At 61.1% G+C, this 12,281-nt stretch overlaps 1 protein-coding gene across 1 annotated transcript in view; it reads left to right on the forward strand.

The window, feature by feature from the left end:
- The first annotated feature begins 9,476 nt into the window (after nt 1-9,476).
- The window catches only part of OLFM2 (olfactomedin 2), an 82,035-nt gene continuing 79,230 nt past the window's right edge, over nt 9,477-12,281 (forward strand). The window contains exon 1 of the mRNA XM_032793160.2: nt 9,477-9,547. Coding sequence (XP_032649051.2) covers nt 9,491-9,547 — 57 coding nt within the window. The 5' untranslated portion in view covers nt 9,477-9,490. The remainder of the gene's footprint in view (nt 9,548-12,281) is intronic.

Here is a 12,281-nt window from a genome sequence, read left to right on the forward strand (position 1 = left end):
GGGCAGCGTGTGTGGGGGGAGCCAGCCTGCCTCTGTGGGACAGTGTGTGTGTGGGGAGGTGACCTCTGTCCATGGGGCAGCGTGTGTGGGGGGAGCCAGCCTGCCTCTGTGGGGTATTGTGTGTGTGGGGAGGTGACCTGCGTCCATGGGACAGTGTGTGGGGGATCCGGCCTGCGTCTGTGGGGCAGTGGGGGGTGACCTGCGTCCGTGGGGCAGTGTGTGTGTGGGGAGTTGGCCTGCGTCCATGGGACAGTGTGTGTGTGGAATCTGGCCGGCGTCTGTGCGGCAGTGGGCGGTGGCCTGCGTCCGTAGGGCAGTGCGGGGGGGACGGCCTGCGTGCATGGGGGGGCACTGACCCTGGCCCGAAGGGTCACGCTCCGAGGGGTAAATTTCTCTGGTGCAGCAGCAAGGGCTGAGCCGTGGGGCTTTTCACACCTGCTGCGGGTCTGTCCCCGGCCTCGCCCCCTGCAGCCTCGCCCCCGCGGGTCTGAATTTGCTGCGAGAAGCGGGAGGCTGCGGCGCGGGGCCCTACTCTTCCTCCCAGCCCCACAGGCAGCAGTTCTGTCCCATGGCAGGCTGGCGACTGTGGGGCGAGGTGAACAACAGGCCACAGAGCTGGGTCTAGCAGGGCGGAGGAGCAGAGACCCTGCCAGGCATGGGTGGCTGGTCCCTGCAGATTCCAACCCCCAAGGAAATCGTCTGTGTAACCCCTGTGCCAGGCGGAGCCAGCAGCAGCCAGGTCCTGGGTCCATATCTAGTGGTTCCTTCCCATCGATCCTGCACAGAACTGACTCGAGCCCTGTTAAGGAGTCCCAGGTCCTGCCCTGTGGTCCGTGGGGGGAACCCCCTTCAGTGAGAGAGCCCTTCCCGGGGGTCCAGCCCCCCCACCTCCTGGAGCCGCACCTCTCTGAGCCTTAGCACGTCTGTCTCTGCCATGGGCCCCCTCAGGGAGTCCCCGCACTCTGCACCCCCTGGGCCTCCTCACCCCCGAAGGGGATAATGCCCCCCCACCCTGATCTCTAACCCAGAGCAACTCTCAGCCAGCATAAAACAGGAGGGTTTATTGAGCATTTGACCCAAGCACAGGAAACTCTCAGGGCCGCAGGCCTGGCCTCCCTCAGCCCAGCACATCCCAGTCTCCCTTGCCTCCAGGTGGGCTCTGCCTGCTCCCCGCAGCCCCGAGCCCCCCCTGCCTTCCCAGCTGGGCATCTGAGATCACTGGCCCCAAGCCCCCTCTGTCCATTGTTTTCTCTCCAGGGAAACAGGCCCCCTCTCCCCTTTCCTGTCCTCTGGCCCCTCAGGCTGGAACCTTCTGTGACTCCTGCGCTGGGTCACCAGGTCTCCAGTCGTTGGGATCCATCCTCCAGGCCATCAGTTGGGGTCCCAAGTTCCCTCTCCAGTCCTCTGTACCAGCAAACTCCCTCTCCCCTCACCTCGTTAAACCAGTAACACCCAGGGAAATTGAGTCCCACCCACTCTGCATGCAACCCACTGGAAAACACAAAAAAAACAAGAAAAGCCCCCACTTCGTCACCCAGTAACCTGGGAAAACTACACACCATCCTGGGCGCTCTGAGAGACAATGCTCCTCCCCTCGCAAGCACAGAGTCCAAGTATAGAAAAGAAACTTGGAATAAGAGGAGGATGTGACAGGTTCGGTCACAGAGATCCCCTTCGGCCTGTCAGCCCATGTGCTGACTACCTCTGAGCCCGTTTTCCCTGCCAGCTTGGGACTCCAGAACCTGCCTTGTTAAGCCAGATGCCCCAGCCTGCTGCTGGGGTCTGGTCTACGCCCCCCAGAGCTGCAGACATCACTGAAAACAGCTGATCAGCTCACCTCTCTCCAGCACCCAGACACCCAGCTCCATATGGGATCCAACCCCCAAATCAATCCTCTGTGTAAAGCTTAGACAGGGCACGTTTGTAAATCGTCCACCCTCTGTAACCCCAGTAGATGCAGAGCTGTTCCCCCCGCCCCGGGTACTAATACTTACTCTGGGTTCAATAATCACAACGGTGATTTTATTAAGTAGGATCTTAGTGCGTCCAAGTAATAACAGACAGAACAAAGTAAGTCACCAGCAAACGAAAGCAAAAACCTGCAAGTCTCAGCCGAATACATTGAGAAACTGAATCCAGGTAAATCTCCCCCTCAGAGATGTTCCAATCAGCTCCTTTCACAGACCAGACTCCATCCTAACCTGGGACTGAGCCTTTCCCCTGGGTGTTCGCTCCAGCTGACATCTCGGGTGGAAAGCCGAGATTTTCTCATGACTGCAGCCGCCTTCATCCTGCTCCACCCCCCGTTATAGCCTTGGCACAAGGCAGGAATCTTGTGTCTCTCTGGGTCCCCACCCCTCCTTCTAAATGGGAAAGTCCCAGATTTAAGAGGGATTCATGGTCACATGTCACTGTAGGACCCCTCGCTCCATTCCCCATGGGCTAATACAACTGATTGTTTCTGGAGCACCTTTAATGGCCTCCACTTCGTATGTTACATCAGTGATACTAGTTTATATCTTATTCTTCTAACTCCAGATCTAGAAACAACACATACAAACCAATAGGATGAACACACTTAGTAGATTACAGGCTTTCTAATGACACCATACAAGGGGTTGGCACGGAGTCCCCAGGCGATGCTCTGGAACTGCTCCCCACCAAGCCAGGAAGGACTTTGGGGAGGGAGGCTGTCTTGCAGGAGAGCTCCCACAACGAGGCTTTCCCACTCCTGGGTCTTGACCTTGGAGCTTCAGCAGTTCCTCTGGCCCCTCGTGCGTCGCTCCCACAGGCGACGCCCACCTTGGCGGGTCATGCTGGGACGAATGGGAATGTTTCTTAATGTTGCTCTTTGATACTGTGTTGGTCCTGCCTCGTGTCCCCAGGCAGTGTCTTAAGTAATTCTAGGTGGTGGGATAGGGTGGTTGCTGATTGTTGCAAGGGAAGGGGCCAGTGCACCTAAAATGGGCCTGGCCACTCTGTCTCTAGCCAAATGATTGGGCCTGTGGCCCCCCTGCCAAGTGGTGCCAATTGAAGGTTGCTGGAGACAAAGGAATCAGGTGACCCCGGGAAGGGGCTTCAGTAGGCAGAAGTAGAAGAGGGCTGCCGTTGTGTGGAGTCGGTTTTTCGTTCTGGAAACTTGGCCTGGGAGGGCAGGAGTAAAGTTGAGGGGACCCTGGGTCGTGGCTCACTTTTTTTGCCCCCGGACATGGAACCCGGGACGCCGAGGGTTCGTTCTCTTGGTCACTCCAAAACGCTACTGTTTAAGCCCTGTTTTCCTGGGTCATCGAATTAAAACTCTGTTTAACGCTGAGGCTGAGAGTCATGTACTGACTGGCACACAGTTAGGGTTGGGGACCTGTGGGCTTCCCCAAGGGAACTCCGCTGGGGTGGGCTTGGCTTGTGGGGAAGCACGCGGGAGGGGGCCGACTGCATGCTGATGCTCCAAGGAGGGGGGGGAAACCCAGGGCGGTGCAAGAGTGTTTGGGAATTTCTTGCCTGACACACGGGTCTTGCTCCAAGCGGAGGGGCGGGAGGTCCCCACCGTTCCTTGGCGTGGCTTTTGTGAGGGGGAGGGCAGTTCGGAGGCATCGGCCTGGAGCGGAACAGCTTTCTGCGGGCAAGGGAACTACACGTCTTCCAACCCTACCTGGCGTCTATACTCTAGCGGAGGCAATTCGATTTCCTCTGCACTTGCCGTGTGCTTCCCACAGCGAAGTTTTCCGGCCCTGCGGGTCTGGGAGGGCACCCGGGGGTCTGGGGCCCCCCCTTTGCAGGTCAGACGTGAACCTCTTAGCCAGCAAGTTAAACCAGTTCTTTAGATGGCCCGGACCCGGCCCTAAAAACAAGAGGACTTGTTAGGTTACCAGAGCATGCCCCCTCAGGCAGGTCCATTCTGGGGGCAATGAGCCAGACACCCACCTCCAGCCAGCCCCAAACTGAACCCCCCCAGCCGCTCCTTCTCCGGGCTTTGTCTCTTTCCTGGGCCAGGAGGTCACCTGGTGTCTTTGGTCTCCAACACCTTCAGCTGGCACCTTTGCAGAGGAGGGGCCCAGGTCATTAGTTGCCAGGAGACAGAGTGTCGGCCATTCTCTGTGCAGCCAGCATCATATCTGCCCTCTAGGGCTCTGCAACAATCACGCCCCCTTCTCCCACCACCTAGATACTTAAGAACTGCATAGGGGAAACTGAGGCACCAACACCGTATTCAGAGAAAACATTATGAACATTCCCACTTCATCACAGGGGTATTTAGTGTAAAGCATATTCCAGTGATGTCGTATTCATAAGCATACGTCTATGAAGCATGTGGAGTGCAGCATCACAGAGGGCAGTAACTCAGTGTTAATTTGGGAAAACACCACAAACAGGGTTCGTAAACACAAACTGTGAGCAAAAGACCCACTCCCAAGGAAGTTGGGCAGTGGCCTCTCCCCTCAGGTTCCAGAAACCCCAAGTCCCTTTGACATACCTGTCCCTTCTCTGCACCCCACTCACAGGTGCTGTCCTGGGTCAGCAGACCCAGAGTTCAGTCCTATCTGCACAATTCACCTCCCATTGCGGGTGGAGGTAAGGAGGCACCTTATTCACCCCTCTCTGCCTGCTGCCTTGCTGGTTCCTCACCAGCCAAGTGTCAGTGACCTGCTGCTGCCACCTCCTGTGAGCTCAGCACGTCAGTGACTCTGCACAGAAACCCAGGCCCCACCACAACAGATTTCAGCTCTGACTGAGACTTTAAAATAACAGAGAGGCTCCTAATGAAGCCTATTTAGCTCTTTCTTTGAACAGTGGGAGGAGGTTAAACCAGTCTAGGAAACCCCCTGGCTTAGCCAGGTCCTTTCAGCTGCGCGTGACCCCTCCTTTGGCACCAGTTAAGCATAGTTCTGCTCCCCATGATTCACAATCACAGCGTTTCACCTCCTGCATTCAGTACCATGGTGATTTGTAACCAACACCAGCCAAAGTGGATCGCTTGGCACACCGCGCTCTGTCTGCTGGAGACCTGGGCAGAGCAGGTGTGTTCATGTCAAGACAGTTTGCTCCCAGAGACTCCCCGGCTCCCAGCTAGTGGTCAGGGGCGAACTCATCCAGACCCTGCTTCCACCTGCGAATTCAGAGATGTTCCCACAGAGGGTCAGGGCCTGAGGACCAGGCTATTTCCTCCTTGGCTTTGGCTGGTGCTGTTTGGTCCACGTGCCTTCGGTAGCGCCCCTCTCGCCGGGTCTGCTCAGCTTGGGCCACCTCAGTCCCCCAGATCTGCTATTCCAGCGTCAGCCAAGCCGTTCGCCTGGGCTCTCGGGTGCTGCGGTCGGGCCAGTCCCACTGCAGTGGTCTCCTTTACGGTGCCCGGGCCGGGGGGTCCTTGGGGTCCCTTCCCTTGGCTCCCCCCAGCACCTGGTTGGAGCCTAAGAACTGAGCTCTCCCTCCTGAGCTGGGGTTTTCCTCTGGTGGACATTCCTCTCGGCCACCTGCCCTTCCAGGCCGGCTCTACCAGGATGCTGCTGGGATGGGCCCCTCGCTGGCTCTGTGCACTATCGAGGCTGACCGTTACCGGCGCCAGGGTTATGGGCTATGCCCTCCACTGACCTGTGTGACGTGAGCCCTGCCACGGCTCTGCCAGCACCTGCCTGGCCTGCCGCGGCCCAAGAGCGAGCGCCAGGCTCAGGCCAGGCCAAACCCCGAATTGGCTGTGAGATCTGGGCTGAGATTTCCCCAACCAAACCTCAACTGTAAATGCCTTGGGCATCGCAACAGCCTCACCGGGATGTCCCCGTGGGGGCTTGGCTCTGTCTCGCCACCCCAGTGAGCTGCCCAGACAGATGGTACCTCGCAGCAGGGATCACAGCCACGCTCAGGTTACTGCCCGTCCCAAAGGCCCTGCCACCGACCCGAGGGCCATGACACCGAGGTCGTCCCCAAAGCCACTGCTTGTCGCCCATCCTGCAAGACTGAGCTGCTGCGGGACTGTTAGTTACCCGGTTAAAGCAGGGAGAATGAAAACGCCCCCTCACCCAAACACCCCCCCCCACTTTCCCCCCCTGTTCCAAAAGGCAACAGGAGCATCTGTCAGCAGCTGGCTCTGGGTGCACGTCAGGGCTAACCTGGCAAAGCCCCGCGGCTCTTGTGCAGCACCATCGGTCTCTGGGACAAGCAGCCCAGTAGCCCCTTCCTCCGTGTTGGGGGGTTGAAGTCCCTTCCCTGCCCCCCCAAGCTCGGAGCTGCAATCTCAGCTGCTGGCAGGGAGCCTTTGCCAGTCCTGTCTTAACGGGGGGGGGGGGGGGCGCGGCAGAGGAAACTAGTCTTTGGTCCCTTTTACTGTTCCACCCTCACCCATCTGCTGTCATTGGGCCTAGTGCTTAGAGCGGGGAGGGAGCCTGGGAGCCAGGAATCCTGGGTTCTGTCCCTGGCTCGGGGAGGGGAGTGAGGTCGAGTGGTTAGAGCCGGGGAGGGTGGCTGGGAGCCAGGACTCCTGGGTTCTGTCCCTGGCTCAGGAAGGGGAGTGAGGTCGAGTGGTTAGAGCCAGGGAGGGCAGCTGGAAGCCAGGACTCCTGGGTTCTGTCCCTGGCTCGGGGAGGGGTGTGTTGCAGTGGCTAAGCTGGTGCTGGGAGCCGGGACTGTTGGGGAAGGGGAGAGGTGGCGGGTAGGGGTGGTGCGTGTGGGGTGGGCGGATTCTCTGCGAGTGCCAGGGTTCAGGATGTTCCTGCAGCTGGGTGGCTCTATCCCAGGGCTGACACGCTCTGCTGCTCTGAGCTGCTTCTAGCCCAGCCCACAACCAGGCTCATTTATTGTATAATTAACTGTCTGGTAAACGAGGGATGAAGAAATGGAGCCAGAGGCCATCAGGCAGCTCAGCCTCTCCCTGCACCCAGGGGCTGCTGGCTGGCAGGTGACCCAGCCAGGATCCTGTTCCCCAGGCAGCCCCCCCACCGCCCCTGTCTCCTCAGAGCTGCAAGCAGCCCAGGCAGGGGAAAACCATGAAAACCAACAACCTCTGCCCGGCCACAGCTGGAGAGCCAGGAACAGCAGAGGAGAAACCAGTAAGGACCCTAGACAGAAAGGTGGTGTGAGTGCGTGTGTGTGTGTGTGTACCCTGTGTGCATGCGTCCATGCGTGTACGTCTGCATCCATGCATCCATGCGTGTGTACGTATGCATCTGTGTGTCCATTTGCGTGAGTCCGTGTGTGTGTCTGTGTGTCCATGCGTGTGCATCTGTGTGTATACTTGTCCATCCATGTGTATATATGTGTGCATCTGTGTGCGAGTCCATGTGTGTGTACGTGTGCATCTGTGTCTCCATGCATGTGCATCCATGTGTGTGTACATGAGCATCCATGTGCCCATGCATGTGTGTCCATGTGTGTGTACGTGCTCATGTGTGACCCATGGCTATTATTCTTGCAGTAAGAATTCAGAGGTCGCCCAGTACCCCCCACACGTGGCTCAGTCCAGGCCTCAGCCCTGGGCACAGTTTTCTCCCACCCCTCAGGCACTGCCTGTTGCAGCTGAGAGCAGCCAGCAGTCGTCCCATCCCTAGTGTTGCTCCCTGGCTCTCTTGCCCATGCTGGCCTGGCCAGTGATCAGCAGCAGAGATCTGACGGGGATGCTGGGAGTGTCCTTAGAGCGAACAGCAAGTCGTTAGCAGGAGAGATTCTCAAGGGAAGGGAGAATGGGGCAAGAGAGCGAAAATCACCCTCAGCTTCATAGTGCAGCAAGAGCTGCCCAGAGCCCCCACAGGCCGCACGCTCCACAGAGGCCAGGTAACAACAGTCCATGGGGCTGGATGTGCTGCAGTCGGGGGTGCTAGAGGAGTTGGTAGGTGTTGCAGAGCCATTGGCCATTATCTTTGCAAACTCACGGCGAACGGGGGGGCGGTCCCGGATGACTGGCAAAAGGCTAATGTAGTGTAATGTAGGGTTGTTAAGAGCACGGTAGAGAACACCCCAAGCAGAGTGGGGAATCCTGGGGCACGAGGCTCCCGCTCCTCTGAGGAGCACAGGAATTGCCAGCGCAGGGGCCCATCTACCCCGGCGTCCCGTCTCCGACAGCCCCCAGCCCCACTGCTCTGGGGCAAGGGGGATGGAGCCCAGCAGGAGGCAGCGATGGGATAACCTACCCCCAGGGCAAGTTCTCACCTGTTCCCTATTGCCAATGGCTCAGAGTGAAGCAGGCTGGGCAGCCCCCCCATGCTGAGGCCTTTCCCCCTGGCCCCGAGTGACCCCAGGCTCGCAGATGGTCTGTCCGTGGCAGCTCCGGGCGGTCACATGGAGGTGCTGGTCTGCTGACACCAGCAACACACCGGCCCCCCGGACTCAGGGGCCTGCAGGGAGCCTCCTGTCTTTGTGTGCCAGCCTCTCCCAGGACCGTCGCACCCATAGCAGCCCCAGAGCCTGGGTCCTAGCATGGCCCGAAGCCCGGGCCCCAGCCCTGGCTCTGCGTGAGGAGCTGGCGGGGGCCATGTGGAGCCACTCACAGCATCCCCTCCCTGGGCCCAGTGCCCCCTCCCTGCCCGCTCCGGCACCCTCAGCTCCGACCCCCGAGGCCTGCTGCCCCCTCCCTGTCGGCTCCGGCACCCTCCAGCCACCCCCCCCCCGAGTCCACTGCCCCTCCTGCGGCTCCGGCCACCCTACAGCTCCCCGGGTCTGCTGCCTCCTCCACGCGGCCCCAGGCACCCCCTGGGCCCACTGCTCTTCCCTGCGCTCTCGGCACTCCTCGGCTCCCCCCCGGAGGTGTGGTGGTAGGGCTGACTCTCCCGGTCACTCCCACTGGCTGTGCGCCCACCTCTCACGGCTGCCTGGGAGGTAGGACGGACCTGGTCGGGCCACCTCATGTCACTGGGAGCTGGAAACTAGCTGGCGTCCACTGTGCAGCCCGCGGGGGGGCACCCAGAGGCACAAATGATGGGCACAGGAGCAGGGTCTCCCGCGAGCACAGGACACACAACACGGGGGGAGGGAAAGAGGGGTCACCCCCGCCCTTGAACGCTATGGTCCCTCTCCTAACCACTAGACCTCCCCCCTCCCAGAGCACCAGGAGAAAACCCAGAAGTCCGGGTCGCCCCCGCCCCTCTAACCACCTCTTCCCCTCCCCGAGTTAGGAGAGAATCCCAGTGAGTCCGGCGCTCCAGCCCCTCCCCCTACTACCGCTTCTCCCTCCCCGAGTTAGGAGAGACACAGGAGTCCGGCGCCCAGCCCTCCCCCTCTGAACCGCTCTCCCTCCCGAAGTTAGAGAGAACCCAGGAGTCCGGCGCCCCAGCGCTGCTACACGAAGTCGGGCAGCCCCCCGCAGGGTTTGAGGCGGGGCCTCGCCCCCACCCCTGGCCTGGCAGGCCCTCCCCGTGCGCACGCTCCCTGCGCGGCGCAAGCCCGGGAATACGCGGCGCAAGCGGCGCGCAGCCGGAGCCCGGTCTGGGCCCCGGCGCAGAGGCGGAGGGTCCGCAGCCGGGGGCCGACCGGAGCCGGAGCAGCCCGGGCCGGGCTCCGCCTCTGCACCATGCGCCTCCTCCCCAGCTTCTGCCTGCTGCTGGCGGCCGGGTCCCGGGCAGCCCAGGTAGGCGCGGGCGGGGGTCTCGGAGGGCGCGGCCCCCAGGCAGGGTAGGTGGCCCTAGCAGGGGGGCTCCAGGGGTCTGGGCTCCCAGCTCCCTATGGGGGCTCCCCTTGGAACTGGGGGTGCCGGGGGCGCAGCCCGTCACCCCCGGGGGGAAAGTTCTGGTCAGTGGCTCCTTGTGCACCTGTCTGGGCCCCGGGAGCCCTGCGCCGGCCGGGCTCAGGTGGGGGCTTGGACCCAGGGCACCGGGTGTTTCCCAGGGGAGCTCAGCTCCCACGGGCCGCCGGGGGTCCCTCAGGGGCCTGTTCTCAGCAGGGCGGGGGCTGTGCTGGCTGGTGGATGCCCTGGGCTACTGGCCCCTGGAGCGGGCTGCGGGACGGGGCGTGTTTGCGGGCAGGGCTGCAGAACAGGTGCCGGGACTCCCGGGTTCCTCCAGCTAGTGGAGGGCTCGGCAGTTCTGTCGCTGTTCTGTGTCCCTGGGCCCCCGGCAATGTGTCCTGCTGGTGTCTCCCTGGCACCTGTGCCACATGGCACCCGCTGTCCCCCAGGCCCAGCCCTGTCTCCGCTCCCTGCCTCCTCTCGTCCCACCCTGGGGCTGGCAGAAGTTCCCGTTCCCACGGGAGAGTCAGTAACCGGTGCCACCCGATGGCAAAAGGTCTCCCTAGTGCCAGGGTCACGGATGCACAGGCTCTGCGCTGAGCCCCGGCTTTCCAGCCCCCTGGCAGGAGCCCCTCCGCCTGGCAGAGCCCCCAGGGGACCTGCTTTTCCCACAGGCCCGGCCATGCGCCTCACCGCTTCCGAGGCCGAGCCTCTGGGCTCCAGCCCTCCTGCTGCCCGCCCTGAGCTCTGCCCCGTGGGTCCGGCTGAGCCCGACGCTGGACCCAGCCCTGGCCCCTCTGCAGGGACCAGCGCGGCTCAGCCAGGACTGGCAGCGGCCCCCGGCCGCGTTCCCCAAGCAGAGACGGGCTCCTTAGCCCCCGGGCCTGGGACATCCCCCGGTTGGCACAGAGCAGTGAAGGCTCCGACATGGGCCATGCGGCCGAGCCAGGGCTCCACCCGGCCAAGCTGCTGTGGGTCCGTCTGGGCTGGATCTCCGGCTCTGTCAGTCCCCGTGAGAGCTGCTGAGACCCTCCGCAGACCCGGCCTCACCCTAACACCTCTCGGGCCATCGTCCCCCCCCACCCCACCCCTGCGGAGCCCAGCCCAGTTCCTGTGTGCTCTGAGCAGGGCTCATTGCTCAGTTCAGGGGCAGGGGCGTCTGTGTGTGTTCTCATGGTCCCTCCTGTCTGCCCCAAGAGCAGCTTTAACACTGCTGCACCCGCTGGGTAGCAGGGCAGAGTACAGAGGGAAACTGAGGCACACATTAGCTTCATAACAAAATTACAGAAAATTTCCACCTTGTCTTGTGAGCAAAGGGGGAAATCCGTGCCCATCCCCCGGGACCCTGGGCTCGGGGTGGGGGGAGTTGGTAGCACTGCCCCACATGGGGTTTGGCAGGTTCCTCCTTCCAGCTTCCCAAGGCTGCAGGATTCCAGCTGAGAGCAAGGGACATCTGGTCCCTCCATGGGAATGGCCATGCCAGGGTGAGAGCAGGGCCCCAATGCTGGGCTGATAGGGGGGCTCTTTTCCCCCAGGATCCAGGGGGTGTGCCAGGCCCAGTCTTTCTAGGTCCCTCTCTGGTCTTGGTGCCCCAGCTGTCCGGGGGTGGGGGGGACGACTCTGTGCGGCTGCAATGTCTGAAATGGGGGGCTGGTCCTGGTGCAGGAGCCCCTTCCCCATCTCCCTGCCCCCCCCACCTCTAGTCCCATCCCCCCGTCCTGTCCCAACCACTTCCTGTGCCCACAGACATCTGTTCCCGTGTGGTGGAATTGGAAAAGGTTCAGAACAGGGCAACAAAAATGATTTGGGGGATGGAACAGCTTCCATATGAGGAGACATTGATAAGACTGGAACTTTTCAGCTTGGGAGCGAGACGGCTAAGGGGGGAGATGCTAGAGGTCTATAAAATCATGACTGGTGTGGAGAAAGTAAACAGGGAAGTGTTATTTACTCATTCTCATAACACAAGAACAAGGGGGCACTAAATGAAATTAATAGGTAGCAAACAAACAAACACAAGAAAGTGTTTTTTCACACAATGCACAGTCAACCTGTGGAACTCCTTGCCAGAGGATATTGTGAAGAACAAGACTATAACAGGGTTCAAAAGAGAGCTAAATAGATTCCTGGAGGGTAGGTCCATCAATGGCTATTAGCCAGGCTGGGCAGGGATGGTGTCCCCAGGCTCTGTTTGCCAAAAGTTAGGAATGGGCGACAGGGGATGGGTCACGCGCTGATTCCCTGTTCTGGTCACTTCCTCTGGGGCACCTGGCATGGCCACTGTCGGCAGACAGGACACTGGGCTGGATGGACCCTGGGTCTGACCCAGTCTGGCTGTTCTTATGTGTGCCCCCCATTGGGTGCAGTGGCCCCTCCCCAGCTGGGCTGAGCTCAGGGCCGCCATGCGTACAGCTGGGTGGGGGTCTCCCCAGCCTGGCCCTGTGCTTGAGCACAGCAGGGGGAGGGGGCAGGGCTCCCCTCAGAGTCAACTCCCGCCCGTGTGACCCTGAGTGGGAGACTCTCCTGGGCTGTGTCAGTGGCGCTTGGGCCTGGTTCACGGTGGGAGCTGGCGAGGGAGGAAATGGGGCCTGGGCACAGCAGCTGCGTCCCTGATCCCAGAGTCCAGCCTCAGCCCTGG

Source organism: Chelonoidis abingdonii, chromosome 26, assembly GCF_003597395.2.
Source record: "Chelonoidis abingdonii isolate Lonesome George chromosome 26, CheloAbing_2.0, whole genome shotgun sequence".
NCBI lineage: Eukaryota > Metazoa > Chordata > Testudines > Testudinidae > Chelonoidis > Chelonoidis abingdonii.